This window comes from Calonectris borealis, chromosome 16 (genome assembly GCF_964195595.1).
Source record: "Calonectris borealis chromosome 16, bCalBor7.hap1.2, whole genome shotgun sequence".
In the NCBI taxonomy this organism is placed as follows: Eukaryota; Metazoa; Chordata; class Aves; order Procellariiformes; family Procellariidae; genus Calonectris; species Calonectris borealis.
Genome location: NC_134327.1, coordinates 5,533,664 through 5,561,566, shown reverse-complemented (window position 1 = coordinate 5,561,566; position 27,903 = coordinate 5,533,664). Strand labels below are relative to the sequence as shown.

Below are 27,903 nucleotides of genomic sequence, written 5' to 3'. Positions count from 1 at the left end.
ACTGGAGAAAAATCATCATCAGAGGAAGGTCTTTCCCATCTTTTATACTTTTTATGGAAGATGAATACAGTTGAGGGGAAGAGCAAAGCCCAAGATAGTTATACTTTTTTTCTTTGTCCATTTGGACCAAACCGCCTGCAGAGATCACTAGACAATCGTTAGAGATGACTCCCAGAGGCTGTGTTTTGGTTCAGAAGGCTTGTCTCCACTGCTGCGTTTCCCTGCAGTCACTAACTGATATACATGAACCACTCAGAAGTAAAACATTTATTTCCTTTCGCTCAGGGTAAGCTCACCGAAGGTAAACCTACAGACCCATCCAGAGTGACCCTTTGGCAAATCCCTCTGCACTATAACCAAATAGTCTCACACTGTGTCTAGACCTCCGGGTCCCAACACGCACAGTGCTGCTCTGCGGGGGAAAGCACTGCTTCTTCGTGGGAAAAACAACGTGCCCTAGGATGGGAGGTACGAACGGAGGCTCCTGGAGCGCCGGAACCCAGGCGGGTTTCAGCCTGGTGGCGAGGTGGAACAGCCCTCGGAGTTCTGTGACACCTCTGCTGTGTCACAAGGCACTGCGCAGCCCCAAGAAGGGTGGCAGAGGCCCTGGGGCTGCTCAGAGCGGCTGCGGATGCTGGGCAGCCCGAGGGCGGCTGCCTGAGCCCAGTGCAGGATGGAGTTTCTGGGGACCACGCAGGCAGCCAGTTACTGTGGCACAAAGAAGAGCTGCCTGTTCCCGGATCTAGCTCCCACCAGCACCACCAAGGACACCTATCAGTCCTACTACCTACCAGGCTACCGCTACCTCAGCTCCTGGAGGCCCAGTCTGCTTCACAAAGTGGTTTCGGTCCCTCCCAGCTCTGACAAGCAATTTAATCCTACTGGGCGGCCGCCCACTATTCTGCCTGCAGCACGCTCTACCCTGCATGCCCGCTACAGCACTCGTGACTGGCACCATGCGAACATGGTTCAGTTGAAAGGCTCTGAAGCCTCCAGGTACCGTGCTGGTAGACTGAACGCTGATTCAATGAGACTGATGCAAAATAAGGATCAACTGACTTACCAGATGCAAGACGACAGTAGGAGAAACCTGGGAGAGAGGATCTCTAACATTGATTTCTGGAGATCTGAGCTCATCTATGAGCTAGAGTGTCTGCTGAAAGAGATCCAAGCCTTGGAAACGGCAAAGAAGCGGCTCGAATGTGCTGCAAATGAAATGGAAGGACCACTGAAGGTAGGTTTGACATAGCTAGTAATTTCATGACTGTACTGCAGAATGGGTAAAGAAAATGGCTTTATCTCTGTTGAATACTAGTATGACTTTTACTGTTATCATCAAGACAGATCTTGGTGAAACATTACCTTCAGTAAGAAGGAAACCTGTCCACCATGGGCTTTATATATAAAAGTCAACAAAGGAACCTATCGAGACAATTCTATGCCCTCTTTTCCTTCCTTTCTGCTTGAGGCTCCAGGAGGCTGAGTCTGCCTCAGGCACCAGCCGGTCAGCTCAGTACATTACAGGAGAGCAGAAGATGGCCTCGATACAATATCCCAATATTCTTATCTAGATCTGAATTTTCTGCTATTGCTTGGTGAAAATAATATTTTCACTTAGGATAGCATATAATTTGTGTTACATTTTGAAGTTCTCCAGAATCTTAAAGGCAAATTAATTGCAACAGAAAAAGCCACAGTAATATAGCATCAATGAATGATGCTAGCAAAAACTCAAAACACGCAAAAACTAGAGTCAAAGTTCTCTCATAAACATCTAGAGTATTGCTAATAGAAGCTATGTCTATCAGAAATGTTTCTAGGCAAGTACAAATAGAAAATCAAAATTCAGTATTCAATAATGACTTTTTTATTGTCTGTATCTGTACTGACTCAGAGTGGCAGGCTGAGGATGCTTTCTATTCAGGGAGCATTTTCTGCTGAAAGGCTTTGTGCCAGCTAATACTGTTTCATTTATTAGTATGGTTCTAAAGAAGTCGATGAGACATTAAGAGGAAAGTTAACCTGCTGGGGCAGGTTAACTGAATTCCCTATTCAATGACTGTAGTTATGCAGTCATTCTCTTGCACAGGTATGAAACTTCTGGCATTGGGTAAGGGAGGATGAGGGGAGATGAGATTAAAGGATTTTGCCATGGATGAGTGTAGAACACCACAGGTTAATCCACACAATTTACAACAAAGCTTGGGCATGTTGAGATGTAGGCTTTGCTGCACATTAATAAGCAGCTAATCAAATGGCAGCTGTGGTGGCAGCTAATCCTTAGAAGTATTTAACAGGTAAGTAGGAATGAGCCACTAAAATGGATCAGTTGAGTGCAATGAAGCCACCTCCTATTCTGTTCCACCCTCAATAGATGGTGATTGCTTGACATGTCAGCTCAGTGGCCCCTTCAGCAAGGTTCAAGGTCTCACTCCACAATGCAGTACTGAGCCTATTACAATGTTCCTTGGTTTGCTTGCAGATAGCCCTGGAATGCTTGTACCACCGTGAGAAGCGGAAGGGTATAGACTTAGTTCATGATGATGTGGAAAAGAACCTCATAAAGGTAAGATCAGACTTACTAGTTTATTTTTCAAACTAAATAATCCAACTAAATATTTATCAGGGTAAAAACATTGCAATGATTTCTTCCCTTCATTCATTCAGAAGACTGAGGGAGGAAAAGAGGAAGAAGTTTGGGAAAACTATATATATTGGGGATGGTTAATGTTCTAGTCACCCTTCCTGGAGCAAAAGGAACAGCCTAGCATCCTTGTGAGGTCTTGTCCAGTTCTATCTTCCCTGATCCTATAAGACAAGGTAGAAACATTTCTCAAGATTGTTTTCTGGGCCATGGTCTGTAAAATCTCTGAAGTTCTTAGAGCTTACAATATAAAATGCTGGTTTACTGCCTTGCTATACATGTAGTTACTGAACAAAGAAAATGAGATGGATAGTAGTGATTGCTAAATCTTTTAAAAAAAAAAATCAAATAACATTTTGCTAACACATTTGAAGGAAGTTATATTGGATGTGTATGAGAACAAAAATACTAGGAAAGAATATTATGGGACAATGGCATTGCTTCAAGCACTTTTCTGGATTAATAGATTACAGAAGGATGTGCACACCACTTGGATAACCAAGATGCTTGTTCAGTGCCTACAGCCTGCAACTTGGAGTTTTAGAGTTTTAATGAAGAATTAAGGAGCTAATATATATTAGCTTAAGTATTTCAGCACTTAATTTAGCATGAGAATTCATGGTAAGATGAACTAGAACAGAGTTTTTAAAAAGGAAAGAGGCTGGAACACCAAAACATTGTTTGAGGGATTGTAATTACCGTGTTTGCGTAGTTTTCAATGTGCTTGGTTTGAGTATTTTTTATTTATTTAAAGCTGAGTAGAACCTGGCTTTGAATTTCTTTGACTAATATTTATAGTTTTGAAGAATATTACAATATACTTCCTTAGGGAGCCTGTTTCTGAAATCAGATATATTTTCAGCCTATTAGCAAAATATTTGTATTGTTCTAGAAAAATGTAGAAGTAGTTAGAGAGGGTAGTTTAATGGATTAAGGTTCATGTTTCAAGTATCTTCATTATACTTAAGCCAAGCAAAATTGGACTTTATGTTTATTAGAATGACTCCGTCCAATAAAATCTACTAACATGTTTGATATAATATAAAAAGCCATACAAAACCAAGTCAAAAGATACAACTTTGTAGCACTGAGGAAGAGAGGGACCAAAACACATCCTTTCTTGACCTACGTTGCATTTGAGATATGAGAGATAGTTGCAACATCTAGAATGCAGAAAAAAAAAGGGTAAATTCACTAAAATAAATGAAGTTTGATGAAAGCACTGACACTGTGTATTTTCCACTGTAGGAGGTTGATGTATTCAAGGACTGTCAAGAAATACTGATAAAACTTGCACAGAAAATCAGTCAACAGTTGGGGTAAGATTTTGTATTTAATTCCTGTTTTAAAGATAGGAAAGCTGAATTCAGTGTTGGCTAATATCTATAATGACAGATTGAAAATAGCAAAGGCAAAATCAGAGACTTAGCCTGTTAGATGCTCATCGCCCTCCACTTCTAATTCTTACCAATGATAGAATTTGTATGTTAAACTGCAGAAGAGCAATACTTAACATTTAAAGATGACTGTGACTCAATTTTTAAAGTCATGTTTAATCTGAAATCCTTCATTAAAATTAGGGACACCAAAATTATAGCTTAGTTGTGCCACTGTTGCTATGTGGCACATTGGAGTGAAGGTCAAAGGGAATTTTACTTTTTTTTTTTAATTACAAAACTGAATTCAAAGGAAAATTATTATTGACAAAAAAACCAGGAATCTAAGCACATTGTAAGGTATGAGATGAGTTATGCAATGGACTTAAATTATTTTTATATATACTTATATATGTTTTTGTTATGGGAGGCTTTGGAATTTATTTTATTTCTTTGAGAGTACACAAATATCCTAGTAAATGCAAATTATATTTAAGTCTTATCACTTAATTAGGTAAAACTATTCTGAATACAGTGTTCTGTTAACTACACAGAACTGATACAAATGTTAAAATGTGAAAGAAACAGTTCAAGTACTCACAAGGAAGATAAAATTGTACACTTCATGATTAATACGTTATAGGAGAAAAAGACATAGGTAGATTTTATAAATGATTGCTCTCATTAATGGCACTCAGGACTCACATAAGTCCGGTTAGATGCATTTCTGCAGTTCATCCCACTACTGTAATATGCTGGGTATATGATCAGATAAAAGCTAAGTTCCTATTTGGTGGCATGAGCTCTGTCTAGCTCTTTAGGCTGGCATTTCTGGTTACCTTTGACTCAGTTCTGTCACCACATCAGGCAGACTGACAGTAATGCTAATTGACAAGTACATCATGGAAACAGCAATATTTGCAAAAAATGTCAATATGTCTGCTGTCTCCCTGATGCACTGGAAAGCAAGACATTGATTCTTTCTTCATCCGTATTACTCCCATTCTAGCCCAAGGTCTGCCAGGCCTTCCCCCGTTTTGGAAGAGCCAAAGGAGATTAAGTTACTCCAAAAATTCTTTGTGGGTAAGAAAGCAGAGATGGAGCAACATATTTCCCTCCTCATGATCAAGATGAGCAGAAATATTTAAGCAGATTTTCCAGTGATGTACAATTTGAATTATGCTAAGTGAATTTGTCCCCCAAATCAGGAGAGATGGGAAACCACAACTCTGGTCTGCCTTTTTCTTTCTCACTTACAGCTTTGCTAGCATGAAGGTTATTACCGAAAACCTCCTCCCGTTTGCTCTGAGGCTTTCCTTCATGCCACACAACAACTACCTGTTGTTTTTCACCCTTGTGGTTGTCTGTCATCAAAATGACAAACATTACTAAATGCAGTGAGTTAAATGCAATTCTTTGAGGAATACTTGCTAGAGGCTAAAAGGGATGAATGGTACAGCAGCTCCCTCTAGCTAAATTACAGCACCAAGCATTTTCAAGCCACTGTAAATGCCAACAAACTATAAAATAAAAGCATTGTAGGAAGCTAATGAAAGCAATTAGCTATTTAGCACAACAGCATTAAAGGTGGTTCAGATTAAGGTAACTCTTTCCCCTTCACAGCATCAACAGAGATGCACAACATGCCCTGGAGCAGGACCTTTCTGACAAAAACTCAGCCCATTTTATTGATGAGAAGTGCTTTAACCTGAGGAACACATCAGACAGCATCAACTTTTACCATGGAGTGGAGAAAGCAGATGGGACGTGAGTATGAGTGGCTAGTGTAGCCTTCTCTTTCCCTGCTCCCTGCTGTAAGTAAGAGCGTGATTACAGCACAAGTCCTAGCCTTATCTTGAGAAGTGATACAGAAAGAAGTGGCTTCTCTCTCTTCCTTGGTGTGAAACCCTCCATCATCCGCAATTATTCCCTGCCTCCTAACAGCTGCCATTGTTGGAGGCCAGGCAGCAGCTGGCAGTCTGCAGCACCTACAGCACTGATGTGCAGTGAGCTGTGTTTTTCAGCGAGGACAATCATTTACAACTGTGTTGCAGCTGCCTCCTTGCCCTCAAGCTCCTTGCTGCAGATGTCTCCCTTTGGTTTTGATTTATACTGTTTTGTGGCCTTCAGGTTTCAAACCCACATCCAATCAAATTAAAATTCAGCTAACGTGCAGTTAAGTGCAATGTGGTAAACAGCATGCAAGTGTACATCAAGGACTATATGTATTTTCTGTAAAAATAGCTTGGGTTACTTGGAAATTAGGCCATCAAGCTATAGAGAGATATGTATTAAACAGGATGATCAAAAGATTTAGCACAGCTGTAGTATTACAGACTAACCTAAAATTACTGAAATAAAGTGTCCCAATTGTACACAGTTTTAAAACTGTTTATTCGTAGTGGCCTCATCAAGACTTGCATCCAATACAAAAGCAACGGCAGAAGAAAAGCAGCTTGCAATAGAGGGCAGTGTTTTTGTGCTAATGACTTGTTAGTTCCCTTATCACTCTTTAACATAGCAATATTTGAATGGTGAATGTACTCCACAATCTCAAATGATAATGACTCTGTCTTGTTGGAAGGAGAAAAAAAAAAATCAGTATTATTTGTTTACTTACGTTCTGCTTTTCATTAAAAGATCACCTCATTCACTACTGAAATGAGGGCCTATCGGAAGGAAACTTGGCAGGCATTCTGCTGACTGTAGTAACACTACCTACTTTTAGGATTAGCAATGAGTAAAATTATTTTTGTCAGCTCTGGTAAAAAAGCAGATTCATGCAGATAAGTTTTACAGCCCTCTTCCTTTCTCACTAGCCGTTATCCAAAGAAATGCCATTTTTCATTAACATTTTCCTGAAACCATTTGGCAGACTGAGACATACCTGCAGCACTCGGGAGCAGAGCAGGTGTTTTCTGCCTCAACAGAGCCAGCCAGATAAATTACAGTCTGAAAAACCAATGTTAAAGAACAGACTAAGCACTAAGTATTTCAGATAGTCAAGCTGGAAACCTACTTGGAAATTTAATTTTCTAATAAAAATATGAATATAATCATCAGACCATAGAGGAGAAAAAAACCCCAAAACCAAATACCCTGCAGAAGGTACACTGAGATTGTCTGGATCAGTAGCTGTAAGTAATGTCTGCTCAGGTTTAAGCACTTTACTATGGTATCATGTTGGCTACCTGAAACTGCCTAAATAAATGTGTGGCACTAAGGAATTCAAAGTTGTTTAGGAAGATCAGTAGTTCAGTTTAGAGAGAGAGGAATGCCCTATGAAAAACTGAAAAAAAGGGCCCCTGTGAAAACAAGCACTGACAAAATTAAATTTTTCTTTTTGCATCCCTTAATATTTATTCTCAGTGTTCAATTAAAATCTAAATTAGGGACCTGTACCTGCAGAGTTTAACATATAGGCATAATTCTTAGAAGGAAGTTTTGTGTGGATAAAGAAGTCTAAATGCAGGCAGAAGTTTGTCTCAGTGTTCCAGCTTGACAAGTAAAATATCTGTACCTTTTCCTAAAATACACTAAATATTTCTGGGTGAAGAGAGAAGTGACCTAGTAGGCTAAGCAATGCATTAAAGAAGGTGGTGAATTTAACTCCAGAGTGCCTTATGCTGCAGCAGTTTTCAAGCCGGGGGCTCAGGCTGCAAGTTGAGACCCCCGCCTAGACTCCCAGTTTGGAAAGACCCAAGTCTGGGATTTATGTTCATAATTATGTTAATTATGATAATGAAGGCCATCTTGAAGCTTGGACACAAAACCAAGCATCCCAAAGTTTGTTCACATACAGGACACTGCAGCAGGAACATTCATGGGTGGCATTTTTCAGTGCAGGAGCCCTATATTCAGTCTTTCTCTGTATATTCACAGGCTTTTCCATAGCAGAGCCGTTTCTGCTTTTTTCATAGATATTACTAAATTTAACTGTAGCAGCCATGTAAGTTAAAGCAGGGGTGTTAATTTTAATACATGGAGAAGTAAGAGGATGGAGATATTTATCCAAATGACACAGAATTGGGGCTGGGAGAAAATTCCAGTTCTCCTTACTCCTAGGTCAGTGCCTTATCTATTTTCCTGCTATCATTCCTTCTGACGATGAAGGCTACTAGGATGTCAGAGCCACATGCTTTATTATATAGGGCATACATATCTCATGAGGTAGGGCTGCTCTGATAGCAGACCAGAGCTGTCTGAAGAGCTGTGTGACAATCCTTTCTCCTTTGGTTTCTTGCTCATTTTCCCTAAACTAGGTTGGGCGCTCGCGTTCTCTGGTGGTTAGTGACACACAACTCAATTTCCCCAGGATAAATGTTCGGATTCACAAAAGTAGATGGTATTTGAATCTAATTTGATGGTGTGCAATATACAGGAGATCATACTAAATAATCTAATAACCCGCTGAGGCCATAAGCACTCTGAACCTTGACACAGAAAATGTGTCAAATTTCAGCTGAGATACAGCAGGTATGAACTCAGAGCATCACCTACCTAATCTGTTAAGGACAGGAAGAAGCTACATTGTTGATATTCATACCTGATCCTGAAAAACTATTTTTAAGCATCAGTAAACAAAATTCTTTATACAGCAAAACATAAACCTACTTAGTTTGGAGTTGATGCCAGGGCCACTAAGACCTTTAGTTAGCAGCTACAATATTCAAGCAAGCCATAGAAACTCTATTGAAGCAACAGCTCTCCAAAATCTTCACTCCTTGTTGCCAAATCTTTGGTTTGTAGAGGAAAAAAGAAAAAAGTGGGTATGAAACCCATAGAATCACCTGATGTATGTGATTACACAGTTTGCACAGTTCAATGGATGAACACTTCGTGTAACTCAGTGTAATTATCACCAAACAGAAAATAGCTTACCTAAGCTTTTTTTTTTTCATTTTCCTCTTACTTTAAATTTCTTACTAGCGTTTCAGTTCCTTCAACATGGGCTAAATTCAGTGAAGACAATATCAGGTGCTCTCAACATGCAAGGGCCAACTCTGTCAAGCTCCGAGAGGATGCAGAGGTTGGACTGGAGAGCACATCTGAGGAGATGTGGAATCATTTCATCGGTACCAACTTGGCCTTTAACAATCGTATTGCTGAAATAGCTGATTCAAAGAACAAACTTGAAGCACAACTGGCCAAGGTAAGATTCACTAAGAGTTGGCAGCTGCGTATTATCTTAGTTGTACCTGAAAGGCATAGAAATCTCCAATGTTTACATCCTTCCTGAATAAGCACCTCCTCAAAAAATATACCTGTAGTACCTGTCTTCAAATGGTGCATTAGAATCACACATGGCCTGAGAAGAGCTCACTCAAAGACAGGCAGACTGACAAAATGACAAGGTTTTACAAGGAACCATGCAACATCTGTCCATAATCACATACCAATTATTTTCATTTGCAACTTACATGTTTAAAGTGGGGAAAGATATCTTAATGTTGTTTTTTTTTTCTTTTACACTTATAGATGATATTCCCTGGCCATTTTCTGATACAGAAATAGTACACGAATTACTTTTTTTTTAAACAGTGAACTAACTTTGGAAAGTTTGCACTAACTGTGCAAATAAAAAGGCCCACAAACAGCAGCACATTTACCTGTTTTAGAGGAAGGCGACTAGGTTTTTGCACTTTCTTTTTGCAGCAGCAAGGGAAGAACCCTAAATTAACTAAAATTTAAAAGTATTTACACAGAGAACGTCATTAGTCTACCTTTGACACCTAAGTTCCAAGTTTTCCTCTCCCTTTTGATAAATACATTTCCACATCTTTAACCTGAATTTTGGCCTGGTTATGATCAGAAACAGCCTGATATTTCAGAGTGGGTCAGACAATGAACTTTTCAAACATTTGTTCTGCCTTTGTCTTCATATTATACAAAGCAGAAATGGCACAGAAGGAGACAGACCTGTATTAATCTCTATCTGTATTGCCTTTTCAGTAAGTTTGCACTGAAACAAGTGACATGTTGGAAGTGTATTAATTGAATTTTAAAATATACATTCTGAAGGTAACAAGAGGTACTGTCTTTGTACTGATAAAATCTTGTTAAGCTAGCAAGACTCACTGTGTTACTTTCATATGACTTCAGCCAGAGTTCAGAAAGTTCTTCCGTTAAGACTCTTTCTCTTATAGAGGAGCCTCATGTTCACTCATTTGTTTCAATGCACATTTGGAAACAATAGAGTTTTCCTGCCATTCTATTTGCCATAAGTAGTTTAAGATGTTTTCAGTTTATTTTTAGGGACTCTTAGGAAAGTGCAAACTAACCAGCTAAATATGTGTGAAGTCACAGCACATAAATTAATGTTTTCTTTTCTTTTCCCTGCTTATAAAGCCTGAAAGATGTTGAATGTAGTTTTGTGTGTTTTAGGTTGTATGTGATCTAGCAAACTACAGCATTTTATCCCTGAATTGGCCATCCATCTAAGTTTCTCATGGATTTAAATGTATGAACATTTGCTTCACATTTTCCATCAACCTTTTCTAATGTTTTTAAGCGCCCCTTTTATAAAACAACTTATAGCATAAGGTTGCACAAGGTGCACATACAGAATCACAGAGTGCATTGTGAGATACCAACATATAGGCAGGGATTGTGAGATGGAGTCCAGCTGAAACTATGACAAAACTGCTGACAACTGGTATATAATGGAAAAAAAACATTTATGTCCCTACATTGTTACACCATTAAATAGCTATCTGGAGAAACTTGACTAATTATATTTGTATAAAGAATAATTAGCTTGTATGGTACACATGGATGAAAAAAGTATCAAATAAGATTGCATTCTATGAACTAATGCTGCTGTTGCTACTGAGTTACTAGTTAGCACATACATATCAGAGATGCTTTACTCATCACAAACTCCATAGTAATGTAGTTACATCAGAATAACAAAATGCTAGAGGAGAAGAAAACCGCATCTGCTGGTCAGGAGTAATTCAGGCTAGTCAGTGTTGTCAAAAAAAAGGAAAATACAATATTGAGCAAAACCATTGCTGGTTAAGGTGTGGGTGAAGTTATATTCTAGAAGTTCTGTTAATTCTCTTGCTCATGACCATACCTCGAAAGGACAAGAGGAAGGAGAAGGCAAGTGAGGGCAGAAATGAGTAAGGAGTGAGTGCTCATTCAACAGTTATCTATAGGTAAGCATAACAGAGTACCCTTTCTTCTTTCTCCAGGCTTGCAGTATAGTCTGTAATAATCAGAAAAAAAAATATTGCTAGGATATGCTTTAATAAGAAGACAGCCAATGTCTGTCTCTTAAATTCTACCACACTTCAGTTCTTCCATTGGGATGTGCTTATAGTCAAATACAGCTACTACAATTCCTGTTCCCTTCATAGCTAATAGCAATTAGACAATGGGTGCCACAATTTCATTTTTTTGTGTTAAAAAAAAAATCAGTCAATCTTTCAAAGACTGTTTTTGCACTGACTTCTCAAGCAATGAATACCACTCTGAGAGACATCCTTTTCTCTGCCAAATTATTTCCCTAGCTAAGCAGGCTAGCTCTGTAAAATGAGAGGAAAATGAGCATAGAAAAGATTTGCTATCTTAGAACCAGGAAAAGCTATTAATTTAATGAGGTCTGGAGCCCATTTTGGAATGAAAAATACTTTTCTGATTTGTGAAACAGAAAAATCTCTTCCAGGCAAAAAAAAACAGCCTACAGGGAACCTCCTGCAACCATTTGTTTCTAAAATCAGTATCCTGAAAAAAGAAAGAATCAAAAAATTACCTAAAAGAGTGAATAGTGTGAATATTGTGATGATCTAAAAATGATCCTACATTGAAATGGCACACTTTCTTCTGTTTCTATCACTTGCACATAAGAGATCGGTTGGTTAAAATTACAAACCAAATGCCTAATGCCTCAGGCTTGTGGTGCACTGCATGCTCTTTAGAAACATAAAGCCCCAGGTAGAACAGTTTGTCTTGCATTGTAGATTTCATCTATTGGCCCTGGAAAAATTTAGTTTTCCTTTGGAACTAAGCTTTTTGTAAAAACTCATCTAATTAGACTTAAACTCTGGAATCAGTGCGCTGTACTAGTGTCTGTCACAGATACTGTGGTGGTGATTATGCTGTGTGCTATAGTTAGCATTTGTCATATATATGTACTTAAAATGTTTCTCCTTGCCTGAATTTTTTTCATATTTAGTTTATATTGCCTATACGTATAATGGCTTTATGGCCACACATTTACAGTCCTGACCTTCTGTGCAAGAATGTCATTGCTTCAAACCTGTTTTGGGAAATCCACTACCAAAAGGAACATGGGCATTGCTCTGGTAATGATCTGTTGGAACATTCTTGCATTGTGTAATCAAATGGTGAAGGGCCTTTCTCTTCTTGCCTTTCTTTCCCGTGCTTGATGACAGTATTATATCACATGCAAGATTATGTGAGCAGAGTGCTATTAATTTATCACTTGGGAAACAATAAACAGGAATAAAAATACAGGAATGAACAGGATTTAGTTAGTTCTGAATTTACCCAGGCAAGCTAAGGAAATCCATGTGCAGTTTGCTATACCAGTTACTTCTAAAGAGCTAGGATTTTCCCCTTAGTAGGCATTTGCGCATATTGCTTCAAATGCCTCCTTTCCTGGGTGCCGTTGTCTGCAGCAGCCCTTCACAGAACTGCTCTTCAGGAGAAGGTTGCTGGGTTGGCATCCTAGTTCAACAGTAGTTGATAACAGTTATGTTATCGAAGGCTCTACACGAACAATCTACAGCAGCCCTTCCACTGCTTTCTCCTCCTGAGTACCACCAAATATGTATTTCTCATAAACAAAGTGTAAAGAAAAACAGTGATCCATTATTATTCTGTTTAGTTTTATTCTAGGATATTGTCTTCCTTGATGTCTAGACAAGTGTGTTCTATATACCAAAAGATACACAGAATGTATTTATGTGATGAAGGTATCCTGTTTTTACTTCTATCAAGCATTATGCCAGGAGTTTTGCCAAGACCTTCTCCATCAATGACATAATGTCTCCATTTCAGGCTACAAACTCTAAAAGTCTCCGAGTAATAACTGCACAGCAGTCCATCTGTTTTTATAAGCATTTTGTCTGCTTCTAGTACTGCTGGTGGACTTGTACCTCAGTTTCTAACATGTTCCTGCACCATTTACCTCGAGTTACTGAAATACAATTGAATAATAGACTCCAAGAATTTTCCTGTTGTAAGTGATTGAGGTTCTGTCATAGAATTTAACCTAGTTTCACACTATAGAGTGTTCACACATCATATTTGGAAGGACATGAACAAAACACAGTCTTCAGAAAAAGACTTCAGCTAGTTTGCCTTAACCATACACACTTTCCAATCCAGGTAAACCAAGAGATGCATTAAGAACTACTCCTGGTAGGCATTTGAAAAACAGATTTTTGCTCCTTAAATAACTTTCTCAAACTCCAACATTCAAGCTGGTTGGCACACAGCCTTTGCCTCTTTTTCATGTCTAAAACAGTCCAAACAAGACCAAATGCCTTCAATTTCTAGTCAGACAACACACATGATGAAAACATTCACACACTATCATTTATAATATATATTCACCTGTCCCATCACATTTTTTAACTCTAAACCTACACCAATTTGCATTTAATTAGAGGGATGGTTTAGCAACTTACAGATGTCTTGTTTTTGGGCAGATCAGATGTTTTTTTACCCTTTATTCTACTTGGAGTTTGGTCTGAATCCCAATACTGAATAGGCTCCAAATTCAGATCAAATAACCAAGTCAGCACAAGGGAGGTCTCCAAAGAGCATTGGTTGTCAGTGATTCCCACTTGCTTTTCTGCTGCTCTCTGCTCTCACTGTTACTTCATTGACGTACTCAGGAAATTTTCTGAGTTCTCTTCATTTCAGATTTTCATTGTCTGCTATTTGGCTTTTCCTGCCTGCCACTTCTTTTGGGGAAGCTGACTGGTGAGGCTGACAAACCCCAAGTCTATCAGAGGTCTGGGAAGTGATTTCCATAGGGGAACCATAAAAAAGGATTAAATTGCTTTTATATAATTTTGAACAGGAAACTATCAAATACAGAAGGGAAATACTGTCCTTAAAAACTTGTTTTGTATGTGTCCCTGTCCAGTTCACTGTAGAGCTTCTATGCAAAATTATTCCCTGTCCACTTTTGCTTGATTTTCTTCTAGAGGACTAAGACAATTTGCCATTTTTACGGTGGCAATCAAACTGAGTATGTGGGAGCAAGGGTGTGGTATAAAGCCTGTCCTACTGCAACTCCAAAGCCCGAAGGACTGGAAAGCAAACAATTGATAGAATAAGTTCCTCACCTTTCTCTTTAGCAGGGTGAAAAAGGGTGATGTTAGTAGCACTAGATGACGCTGCTTTATTTAGCTTATCCAAATAACAGTTGGGGTAGGGGCAGAGAACTTGCTAAGTCCACAAGTACCTATACAGAAGAAAAAAGAATCATAATAGAAGACTTTTTGCTTAAGCAGACAAAAACAAAAGAAGAATCAGTGGCCAGACAAAAGCCAGACAAATGTAGATGGAAAACATAAGCACTTATTTTTCAGAGCAAAGGAATTCCTCGCTGCAACAGCTTACCACAGATAGATGGCTTCATTAGCACCAGGAACTCAAAATCAAGATCACTCACTATTCTCCCTGAAAGCTCTGCTCTCTCTACAGGCACTGGCTTACAAAGAGAAATTTCTACAGGATAGACTAGTGACCTGCAGCAGTGCAGACTTAGTGCATAACTAAGACTTCTTTCTGACCCCAAGATTAAAAATGTCCCATTTCCATTTCTGTCCCAAGTGCACAAGTCTGATTAATTTATCTTACTTGATTCTGGGATGAATCTTGGTTATAACTATGCGAGGTTCATCCAGAATTTGGATAGCAGAACCCTGGAAATACGAGGTACTGGAGGCAGAAGCCCAGAAGCCCTGGCTAGGTATTTAGCAAGGGTTAGATCACAAACCAAAAAGGTATTACAACTCCACGGTGTTTCATCATCACTGGGCTCACAGAGCAGGTATGACTCTGGTCAGGCTCAGAGCTGCTCTAGGACCAGATATTTAGGTTGGTGAACAGAAAATATAGTGTACACAATTCAATATAGAAGAGGGTGGTATGTTGTCTTCAGTGTGCTTCAAGAAACACTCAGTTTATGCCAAGAGATGTTATGGAAAATATCTTTTACATTTGCTGTAAAAGTACACAAATCTTTAGGAAGACCTTTAATCATGGTGCCAGCCCCTCATTAATATGTTTGCATCTCTTTTCCATAAGGTTAATATTAACATAAATAGTTACCTTGGCTTCAGTCTCCTGGAAATAACCAATAGGGCAGGATGTTTACGTACATTAGCTCTGGGAATCAGTCAGACCAGACAGCAAGTGACATATTTACATAGTCCAGTATTTATACCATACATAAATAGCAGATTATCTCTGCCAGCTCCAACACCTGTACTGAACTCAGAAGCGTTTCTACGCCCAGAGGCAGAGTGCCCAGCATCACCCTTCCTGCAAGCCTTGCTATTCCACTACCTGGGAGCACAGGGATCAGAAAGATGCTAGAAAAACAAGTATATGTTTAGTAAAATCATGAAAAAATAACACCCACTCCAATAAACAAGTAGCCATGATTCTGAGTATTTCCACTCCGTTCACTGAGAATATGTGCTTTTAGAAACAGCTCCTTTTTTTTTTTTTTTTTTTTTTTTCACCCCTGGGGTGTAAAAAGAGGTAGTATATTACATCACCATACGATGGAAATTAACTCTCCTTTTTGCCTGGTATATTTTTATTCTATACCTGAAGAGCCTACAGAATTTTGTTTTAGGTAGTTACTCCATCTCTTAAATATTACCCCCTCGGTCTCTCCATCCTTCACACATTATTTTTATTAAACTTATTTATAAATTTAAGAAAAAAACCTTTCCTCTCTTAGCAACAATTGAGTATGTTTATATGATGGCTAGAAGGAAATATTGAATAAGTTTTATATTTACACAACTTTCTTCTAATTCAAGGGGTGAACCTACTTAATTTTATAACTAGCATAAAATATAGAACGAAAGCCAGGAAAACCTCAGTGGCGATAAAACCAGAAACTGCCTACCAGCCTCTGAAATAGTTTTCAAACTTCTTATCTGAGAAATTCTGAAAGGAGCCCTCCTACAGCTGTTGAAAAGGACACAGCCTGCTCCTCTGAACAGGAACATAAAGAAATACTAAAATACGATGGGAGGTGCCCATGCACAAAGCACGCAGGAGAGGCGCAGCACTGTTGTGCGCTGCAGGAAGGACTATGTGTATCGCAGAGGCAGTACTTTGCCTGTGGCATTTGCCGCACAAAGGCTTTCATCTCAGACCCCAGTCTATCCTCACATAACTGTTTTAATATATTTTTGTTGATCGCTTGTTTCCCTTCCTCTTTTTATGCCTTAAAATCTCAGTTATTTACAGTTTTTCATGCCTGTTCATGGTGGCTGGGTATACAGTTCATCTTATTTAATACTGGAACCTGTTTGAGAATAAAGTTTTCAGATGATTAATGAACAGTTCTTCAGAAGCGGTTGGGAAGGTGGGTGCTGGTTGGTGTAAGCAGCTCAAACTTGCCTGGAAAAACCTGTTTGAAGGAGGAAATAGTTATTTAAGCTAGGAATAGACTTTTGCCTACAAACCAAGAGAAATTACAGATGAAAGCTAAGGCACCTACTTGAAGACAAAAGCAGATTCCTCTCGCCTAAAATCGTTGCTTAATCTCATGAAATCATAAAGACTTGCATAGACTACATCAGAGTATGAACTATGAGCAAGTAAAGAAACCACGTAGGAGAAGCCTGGCTCCTCAGCACGCTGTGCAGCAATGCTCCGTGTGATGGATTAGCCTAGGGGGAACATGAAACGAGGAAGGCTGGAGTTATCGTAACCAAGTGACAGCCATTGCACATCAGGATGTATTCAGATTGTCATGAATCCAAGTGTCTTTATTTGCAAAATAACAGAAATCTCTTCTCACACTGAGGGACACTCAGCTGCTAAGTAAAGGCAGCCTGGATGAATGGATGTCAGACTTTGCTGGCATTGATACAGAAGGTAACTTCTTTCTGCCACAACATTTTCTATGAGAAACTGAGGTGGTTGCTACTATTATTGCTTCCTCCCCTGCAACCCATCTGCACTCAGGCAATTCATATAAGCTTGGCAAAGGCAACAGGAATTAGTTCAAGGCAGCAGTGCTTATATATATAAAACTGTTCCTTATTCTCAGAAAGGACTGTCTTGCAAGAAACAGATGGACATATGTACTAGCTTGTCTAGAAAAGAAGCATTTTCAGGCTGCAAAGGGTCATGAGACAAATACATTGCATTGACTCTATAGTCAGGGCAAATTTAGCTTACCATGACTGGGTTGAAGTTTCATTAATGACTAGAAAGAATTAATTCCTGCCAAGAATCAATATTATAGAGCAGCTGCATGAGCCATAGCAGTTCCTCTCTGGCACCGTCTCTTTCTAGAGAGATCTCCCTATTAAAGGGATGTATACTCTTCTCTCAGATGAGGTAACTTGAGACAAAACAGAGCATGCACAAGGCCCAAACTGCTTGTTTTACTGTTATTTTGACCAGGTTTAGCAAAAATACATTAATAACATAGCACTTAATTTTTTTCTTCTAAATGATGATGCACTTTAAAATTGCTGGTCCTGCAGCATCTGAAAGCATGATACAGTGTAAAATGGAGGGCAAATGCAACAGAACTCTGATGCTTATTCTTGTTTTTCTAGTTAAAAGTGTAGCAAGGAGGTATGCAAAGAGTTAAGCATTTTTTGTGTATAGTTATTGCTTCCTCTGTTATTTTGAAAATATTTTAGAAAATCCAGGCCAAGTTAAATGATCCCATGTTTTTCTCCCCCTTTAATTTTAATAAAGGTGTTTTAAAATAAACATCTTGTACATTTTTAGGACCAGTGGAAAAGTTAAATAGAAACTGATTGCACATAAGTATGAAACAGATTAGATTATTTTCAGAGATTAAAGTAAAAAATGCATACTGGAATTCAGTGGAAGGAAGGTTTTTGTAAGATTGTAAATTGTTATCCTGACCAAATGAAAGGCCCAGGGTCCCTGGGTCCTCTGTTTCAATCTATGCTGAATAAACCAATCTGTGTAAGGACACAGATTAAATGTCCAGATGTATATTTAAAGCTGCCATTGTTTTAAAAGTATAATATTTACATTCTGATAGTTTCCTCTTTTCTGTGAAACTGTCATGTTTAAGACAGTTACACAGAAAATGTCGGGGATTTTACAGGTATCCTTTGGCACGCGTAGAACTTAAAATATGCTTTAGCTTTCAGATCTGTTGACTGAATATGCCAGCCCTATTCCCATTGTTAAAAAGCTTTATAAATAAAAGCTTGCAATATTCCCAAATCTGGACCAATCTCTCCACTCCTGATATGCTTCATGAATTGTGCAATGAATCAGTTTGAAGATATTTACCCTGGGCACAAACTAAACCACTGCTTCTCGTAACTATGAAACTCAGTCATCCCATATGAGTACACACAACAAATGCACAAAAGTTAGAATGATTCTAACTCTGCTTCAACACAGTTAAACTGCTGATGTCACATTTTTTTTTTTCTTTTAAATGTACTTTTCTTTTTTTCTTAAAAGATTCCTGGACTATTCCCCACCATCATCTAGTTAAAAACAAAACAAAACTTGATAAGTCAGAAAACAGTGATCTGCAATTAAGCTTCAAAAGAAACAAACAAACCCTAAAAACAAGAGCAAAGGACACGGTAACCTCTATCAAGAATTTGTCTGTGACATGACAGTAAAAACTGTCAGGTCCAAATCCATTTCAGATTCGAGATCTGGGTTATACTTGTAATCCAAAGATTGCAAGATATCATAGTTTTACTTTGAAATAATGTGGTCATATACCCTAAAATTAATTGTGAAATCAGTCACAATTACACTATTTATTCAATTAAGTAATGATAACCACAACAAATGTAAGTTTTACAAAATAATTTGGATGAAATATGGAAATTTGATTTAAAAAGTTTAAAAAACTGAGAGGCAAAATATTAAATATAAAGAAATTTATAAAATGAGGAGGGACAAGAATGTTCCTCCCATCATATTACCAGGCTGCTGCTTTTTGCATTTGGATACTAAACGCTAAGCAAACCATAGAAACAACAAAGAAACAAGGATAGCTGTCAGACTGTAGCATTTTAAAATGCTTATGTTGTACATAAGACTACCCTGATGAAACATGTGTGACTTCAGTGGCTCTTTCTCTCGGTCTTACTGTATCCAGCCTATAAAAATCATGTTTTTGGTGAAGTGAGAGAACAGTGAGAGCACAGTTTTCTACAAGCTCTCAAGAATGCTGCAGCACAAAACTTTACTCATGTCCTGGAAGGGAAAGTTTCCGGATGGGCAGCTGCCTGAGCCAATGCCTCACCATGCTCTTTAGCAACACGCTACTCAGCATTTGTTGTTTTTGCTTCCTGCCTTTGGAGGTCATCCAGATATGACGTAGACTGGTGCAACACTATCTGGTGATCCTCCCCACCAATCCCTGTATGTATAGTAAATTATCTAAATCACTTTATCCAATGTGTGGCCAGAATGAGTAATTGAAAACTGTTTGTACAAAGCTGCTGCGATGCGTTGGAGCTGGTTCCCCCGAGGCCATTTTTCTTTGTATGTCTTAAATGACAGTGCTTTAAAAAAAAAAAAAAGAAGAAAAGATTTGAGAACACACAATGAACCTAAACCACATCTGCTTACATGCAGCCAAGCAGAGCTTAAAGATGGATGCATAGTTTCACATTTGAATTTTGAGTTCACAGGCAGGTTTAAACAATATTTTTCTTTAGCGAATGAATGAGGAGTTTGCTCAGTAGCACTAATCAATTGCCCTGTTTGTGCATTATGTGCTTGCAGACTACTCCTACCTTTATGAGCAGGACACCAGAGCACCTAGTGAAGTCGTGTGGCACGAGAGTGTAGTTACTGCACATTGTGCCGACACAAAGTGTTATAAAGGTTGGACATAAAACTGATTTTTCAGTGTGTTTTAGATGAAAGCTCTTTTCATGACTAACAAACTACTGGATTCTCAACGGAGAGAAATATTTTCTATTTAGACTTCAGAGCTTGCTCTTTTCGAAGATTAACATTGTGTGAATTTGCGGGCTGTGCAAGCTCTAATACTTTGAGTCACTTCTAGATACAAGACTACTTATATGTCCTATGTAAGTTATATGCCATTATTTATGGGGGAAGTGCATACATGACTTAGTATTCTAAAAAGAGAAGACAATACAGTCTCCTGCTTCTGTGTCACTACGAGAACACCTATGTGTTTGCTATGTGTACAGCAGGCAACAAGTGCTGTAAAGGAACAGAAACAAACCTCAGGTTTGATGGTTACCAACATTCATTCACTTGAAACATTACTACTGAATTTGAAATACATGGGTTTGCGGTCTGGCGGTTGTGCTTGCACTGTGGCTACATATGAATGCAACAGAAGACGACTGAGAAAAGCGTGGGTTCAGAAAACCACTCTTCTAAAGTTGTCTGCTAGCTGAGCTTAATGAAACTGGCTTTTCCAAGAGACTGAAGACAGTTTATACATGGGCAATCTGCTCAGCGTTGTCTGTACTAGAATCAGCTTGTTCCTTCTGCATCTTAAAAAAAGATCTGATATGTAATTTATTTTTTCACACAAGCAGAATGAAAGAGTAAAGGGCACCCAACCATTACAGAAGCATTGTCACATAGTACTGAAATGGCCATGGTTTGCTATAGGCAATCTTTATATAAGAAGGATTTATGGCAGAGGAGTGGCACTGTTATCTGAAATACTGAATACTACTAAATTTCTTCCTAGTCCTTTTATAAATTTGTGTAATGCTTCCAGAATCTGCTGCAGTATGTTTCTGTGCACATGCTGTGTCCCCTTTGATGGCTTCCTCCCTTCCTTCCATATGTGGAATAAACACGAGATACCCATACTGCTTTCAAAGAAAAAGAGGGCAGGAAAAAAATTTCTCACAGAAAATATTAATTTCATCCTCTTCTCTAACCTGATTAGAACAATTAGCACTAATTAAGTGTAAGAGAGCTTGTAACCTAACTCCACTCACTAAATTGATTAAACTGTTTTGATTCATATTATCACAGGACAGAAAGTATCAGCACAGTGACTATATTACACGCTTACCATAACACGAGTGCATTTGTGAACTGCAGCTTGCTCTGGGGAGCTGGTTTCACAGTCATGGTTCATTTCTAACCAAGTGCTCTGGGCTGCTTTAATTGTGCTGTTTCATCAACAGATTTGCTCCACAAAGGTGAATCACCATTTCCACCTGCTGCCCAAGAAAGAAAGGGTTATTACCAATCAAGCTCAAAGTCTGAACCAGAAAGGTCCTACCCATAATCTAAACTGAGAGTGCAAGTTCTCTGTTCCACCATAAATAGAAAACAAATAACCCACTCAATCCTTTCTGAAATTGAGGCATAACTTTGCCCAATTTTTACTGGGCCGAGATAAGTGCTGCTTTGTTTCATTGTTTTTACTTTACATTACACTTTTTATTAAAAAGAAATAAATCTACTTACAACTTGCTCCAAATTGTAAGTAGAATTAATGTAAGAGGCCAACATCCTCACAATACCCCACTGCAGGTAACAGAACTACACCACAGTGAATTTGGCTCACTTGCACACAGCAAGGCGTAGCATGGGAAACACCGCTGTATTGACAGAAGCTATAACATAAACACAGGAAAGGAGGACCCTGCTAAGCAGCGGGTGACCTCTAAAAGCACTGCGTATTCTTTGCCTCACAGCCTTGGTACGTCCCCCCAGGCTGATGTTTTTGGTTAGCAATGAAAGTGAACAGTGGGAGCAAAGGCTTGTAAAACTCTCCCTGACATACGTCTGCTTAATCACCAGCAGCCTACCTAGAAGCTGGATCTCACCTTTGTTATGTACAGATGAACACATGCTGCATTCTCTTATGGACGTTATAAATAGCAAAGTTCTGACAGCAGCACAAACTATTCAAATTCTGCTGCTGAGCAGCAGAGGACCCAAATCCTTGGTGTTTTCAGGGAAAAGGAAGGATGTGGGCTGGATGCATAATGAAGACATTTAACTTCATTAAGTCTCTTTCCCTTGCTTTTTATCTATAGAAATAGGTATGTGTAACTGGTAAAATTGTAGACAAGATATAAAATGATGTATTTAACAATGCATTCTTATCATAAGTAGTCCCTCTGCAAAACAAATAGCTACGAAAGCACACCTGCATAAATATTCCCTGAGAAACACAGGTAGTTTACAGTGATTACCTAATTAAGAAGGAACCACTGCAGAGTAAAGTTATAGGGAGAAATTTACTACTGTTAGCTTCACTTTCTTCCATGTTCCCAATGTTGTGTTCCCAAACCAGATTTCTTCCCTGCAGTCTATAAGCAATTAAAGCTTCTTTTTGGGTAAAGGTGCTCCCAAGCTAGCTCTGTGAGAACCAACCTTGGACCCAAAGGGCTCAGCACAGTGTGGAGACCTGGCTTCAACTCAGTACAGTCATGTTCATACATTGCTGCTTCCCAGTCCAAGATGATTCATCTATTGGAAAATTGCATTGCTGTAAGGGTTGAACTGGTTTGGACAGTGCTAGCCAGGAGATCTTTCACATTGCTTTACTATACGTCAACAAGCCCTTAAGGATTTGGACTGGGGTACAGGTTCTTGGCATCCTTAACTCTTTGGGTTTTGTCTATAAATAACCTTTCGGCAGCAGGAAGTAATTGAATTTTCAAACCACACACATCATTAGCAAACCTGGTGCAGCTTAGTGTGCAGGCAAGATCCAAATAGCAGCATAAGCAATTTAAATCACATTACACCATTTTTAGTGGTTGTTGAAATTCAAGTTGCACTGATTTTAGTAGGCTGGCTGAGAAACTACATTAGTTCAATTTGGGTTTTTTTTTCCATTTTAAAGCTGTCTATAGGAAAAGCTTGAATAGGTTCACCAAATTGGCTGTAATGAATCCTGATAAATGAAGGTTACATAATAATCAATTGGCTGGGAAATGGTACCTGAATATAAACATTTTCTCCCTTCTTTCTTTTTTAAGACTGAGCAAAGCTTTTCCTTTGCAATTTTTTCATACACATTAAAACATGTAAGAAGCACTTACAGGATTCTCAGGGCTAATATGATCATATGATAACATGCACTGCAACTAAAAACTATGCTATACTAATTCCATGGGCATCTCCTTTTAGGTGATGTTTCATGCTATATCTTCTCCATTTACAGAAAATAAGCTTTTAAAGGAAGTTGGTCTTCCCTCTACAGCTCTCAGTGGAGTTTTCAAAACTTTGAGAATTTACTTTCAGTATGAAAATATGACTTGTGTTCATATGTTCCTGCAGCAGATGTCCCCAAAACAGTTGGAGTATGAAACAGTTTCAGAGAGGACCTATTTGATTACTTTTGAATTTTTATGAGGCAAAAAGAAATAAGAATTGAATGAAGGTTTAAATGAGAGTGGCAGGAATTTTACCTTTGCAACATGTTTGTAGATCAAGCAGCAGATTTTTTTATTTAGGAGAAAAATTAGATAATGAAGCAAAATGGAAATAAGTCCAGGTAGAGCTATAAACACTGCCTCTATGAAAATGGTTTTATCACAAAAACACAGTTGGAATTTCCTCCATCACAATAATTCAGTGCTTCTCTTCTGCTTGTAATAAACTTATATTCCAATTTGCATACAAATCTCTTAATTTCATAATAGGAAAGAGATGGTGCATTTCTTAGTGGAAGTTTTTCGCCTGTTTTCCAGGAATAACTTCATTAAATGCTTTCATTTGATGTATGATTGTAGGGGCCCCCTCCTAGCTCTCCTGTAAGCTTTGATTACCGTATCTCCTTTTAAAGAAATGGCAAGATCAAGCCAACATATTATACAAATACATCCAATTGATGTGAGTTTATAGTAATCTCCTCCCCTAAATTAAGCAAAATGACATGCTAGAATGGAAGCAGTTCATAGGAGTGTTTAAAAGCAGGGGTGAGTTCTGATTTTGTATGCACATGAGGCTCACAAAAATGTTCTGCTTCCCTCAGATACTTCAAGAAATCTTCCAGACAGAAGATACAATCATGTTACTGGAGAGATCCATAAAGGCAAAGGAGTACCCCCTGAAAGTGGCTCAGACCCGCCTGGAGGGAAGAACTAAACGACCCAATATAGAACTTTGCCGTGATGCACCTCAGTTTCAGTAAGTAAAGCCCAGACTACTCCATCCCTTCCTTCATCAGCCACTCAAGAATGGGAAATTTAATCAGTGTGAATCAGTTTGATGAGATTAGAATTGCATTCATTACATTGCATACAAATTCTGGAAGAAAGTAGTAAAATCCAAGTAGCTATGTTGAAATAATGGGTCAAAACATCTAATGTTCAATGTGTGTAGTTGCCTTTAGAGTCCCGCTCCCAGGACAGTTAAGAGCTCAATTGCTTGTTGGTGGCTGATATCTTTTGGGATTCAGTCTCATGTCCAAGTTGGGACTTAGGAACCGATTTTAATTCTGTATGAAGCAGAAGATTTCATTTTAGGAAATACCTAATTTTAGAAACATGTTATCCCAGACAAAATTCTGTCTTTTGATGCAGAAAGCTATCTAATGGTTAAGCTCCTTAAAAAGTTATTTGCAAATAAGAATGAGGCAGCATCTCTTAACTGCCTCAACTAATTTTCAATTATATAGTGCCTCCAATATAATCTTTGCACAGGTTAGCTCATTTGGCATACATTTTGGTTATATAGCCATAGGGACTTCCCAGCACATGTTGGCATCAGCTTGGTGATCCCTGTGCTATGATCCATTGTGTAGTGTGTATTGTGTCCTTCTGGATGTACGAGATGTCCAAGATACTAGTCTTCCTTCCCTAACAACTGAGGAAGGGTCTTCTGAATTCTAATCCCATTTGTCTCCCTCCAATCCAGTTAGAGCACATCAGTGTTCCAAAAGAATCCTATTGAATATATCTTATTTAAGATACCATCTTCAAAATATTCTGGGGAGTGGGAGAGAGTTCTCAAGAAATACTGCACCAGGATTCCTCCCATAGCTGGAGCGAATTTCACAGTCCAGTAAGAGAATTTTACATATTTTTATGAAAAGTAGAAAACTAATCCCTTTTTATTTTTGTCTCTAGCAAAATCCCACTGTATACAACAGCTTCACATACAATGAGATTAATGAAGTACATAATGCTTAAACTGAGTATTTATGTTATTTTTCCTAAACAGTGTTTTATCAACTCAAAAAGCTTCTATTCAAATAAGAAAGGGGCATTAAATCATAGTTTATTGTACTGGCATCTTTTCACTTTTTTTAACTCCTTAAAACATAAATTGTACAATGCAATATATCTTTTTTTCAGCCTCATACCTCCTGAATCGGATCTTCACATTTCCTTTGGTCAGCAGGATTGCATGTATCCAAGATATAAAACTTGTCCGATTTAGGACCAAAAATGTGCTGAAGCAGCATCACATTATCCCTTCTTCTTCCCCCAACTGCCAGTGATGCTGTTGATGTTCCAAAGGGTCCTATTTAAAAGAGTTTGGAAGCTTCATTTGAAGTCACTAGAACGTCAGAATGTCTTTGAATATTTTCTTCAATTAGAGTGAAAGGACATTAATATGACATACTTAAAAAGTACATAGGGGTTCTGAATCAATCTAACTTCTACTAGCTTATAGGTTATATAAGAGCTTCACAAGCTGTGGCACAGCTCTTCAGAAGTATTTTAGGCTTAACATACATGCAAGTTTTCTGTCAGTCTAATATGATTTCTAATATTTTAACCAAAATGTTTATACAAGTACACTATTTACTAGATGTAGTTATATTGACAGATAATTATTATCTCCTGTTCTCCTCCCTCCAACGCATATGAATTTTGCTCTACCACAGCTCCCTAATCCAGACCAGGTTATTTTGGATGCTTTACCTAATCCAAATCATTGAAGGTTATGTTCGTTATAACTGCAATTAGAAATACAAATTCATATTTGAAATTTGGACACTTTTCTATCACAGTTTTTGGCTGAGCTCACATCTCAAATAAAATGTATTTTCTTAGAGACAAAATCCTATCTGAGAAAGTAAAACCATTTGCTAATTCACCTTTTAAGGATTTTTTGCTTTTAACTAATTTAAGTGTATTTCTCATGTGGTTTAAAGCAAGAAAGATTTCAGCCCAATAACTCAACTGTAATAGGGAAAGAAAATATCAAATGAACCACTTCTTTGTAACATGTAAATGTTATCTGAGTTTGCTGTTTATTTAAAAGGAAGTGCTGATGTTGGCACTTGTTCTCTGTGTGTGCTGCCAACTTTGTAGTTGAAGGGATTAGACAGAAAACAAATTAATAAAGTCTAGTTTTTCTGTGTTGAAACAACTGGGACTAACCCAAACAAGTTAAAGTGGGTTCTGGAAAAATCAATCTTTCTTATAGCGTATAGTGCACTGAGCAATTAATAGAACATTAGACAAAACACAAAGTTGACAGTATTAAAGAGTTTACCAGCTCAGTGACTATACAAGAAGATTTGCCACATCTCCATTGATAAGCCACTGGAAGAACTGTGGCTAATAACAGCTCACAGAAAATCTTGATTTCAGAGCTCCACATTCAATGGTTGTTCTGGCAAGTGATTCTTGTACCAATTAACAGGCTTCTGCGCCAAATCTAGACCATTTAACACATTCTGCTGCACAAGTTTAAGCTATCATGAACTACACCAACACTCTCCAGTAACATCCATCCCAAACGTATTCTACGGGACCATATGTAAGTGCTCAACATAGCAATGCTAGCCCTAGAGAGGCTACACAAATGAGAGGCTGCAAGTGAAGAAGATAGCAATTAGAAAGATATATCAAAGCACAGTGGCTTAATCTGCAGTTGAAGGTCAATGCAAACAACAAATCATCACTTCTTATAGGTGCTATGCAAGCCAGTTTGGCAAATAGGTTTCATACTAATTCAGTTGAAGACAGCTGTTCAAATCCTGCCTGAAAGCATGACCTGTCCACTGTCAAAAAAGGAATGTGGTGAGGGACCGCTAAAGTTATGTGAGCAACCTGTCCCCTCCTCTTTTTTCAGGCTTGTCACTGAAGTTTACACTATAGATGACACCTTACAGACCTTAAAGCGACGTCTGCAAGAAGCCCATGATACTCTGCAGATGCTGATCCTCAACAAATCAAAGCTGGAACATGAAATTTCTGTGAAGGCAAACTCCTTCTTCATTGACAAGAAGTGCATGGACATGCGGAAAGTCTTCCCCAGCACCCCACGGCTCATTGGCTACACTTGAAGAGTAACCTTCGCTATCTTAGTGCATGATATAAAAATTGCAAAGGTTACAAATATTCCCTGAAGGAAATAATCATTATTCTGTTTTCTCAAATAATTAAGTCCTATAGAAATAAACTAATGAAAATCAGTCATGCCTCTTTCCTTTGAACAACCTCGTATTCTCAGCTGTAGCTGCTAGTAATTAAAATAGAATTAGTAGACTTATTCTAACAGAATCGGACCACACTAAAATAACCAGACAAATATTGCAAGACGTGGTGTAGTTACTAGCTACAGAAAACGTTAGACTGAAACGCCATACTTCTCAACAGAATTAGTCCAATACAGGATTTAACTGTTCAGGATAATGTGCCATCTGTATTTCAGTCCTTGTCTGGAAAAGTCCAGTTTAAATGCTTGCTCAATCCTTATACTCTCCTC

The 27,903-nt window shown here is 38.3% G+C and overlaps 1 protein-coding gene across 1 annotated transcript; it reads left to right on the top strand.

Annotated features, from left to right (window-relative positions):
* Positions 1 to 285: 285 nt before the first annotated feature.
* TEKT5 (tektin 5) lies at positions 286 to 27,603 on the top strand. The gene is made up of 7 exons (XM_075164952.1): positions 286 to 1,234; positions 2,483 to 2,566; positions 3,893 to 3,963; positions 5,644 to 5,787; positions 8,950 to 9,172; positions 24,212 to 24,366; positions 27,268 to 27,603. The coding sequence occupies exons 1-7, from the start codon at positions 674 to 676 to the stop codon at positions 27,479 to 27,481; spliced, it is 1,452 nt and encodes a 483-aa protein (XP_075021053.1). The 5' UTR covers positions 286 to 673; the 3' UTR covers positions 27,482 to 27,603.
* Positions 27,604 to 27,903: the final 300 nt, after the last annotated feature.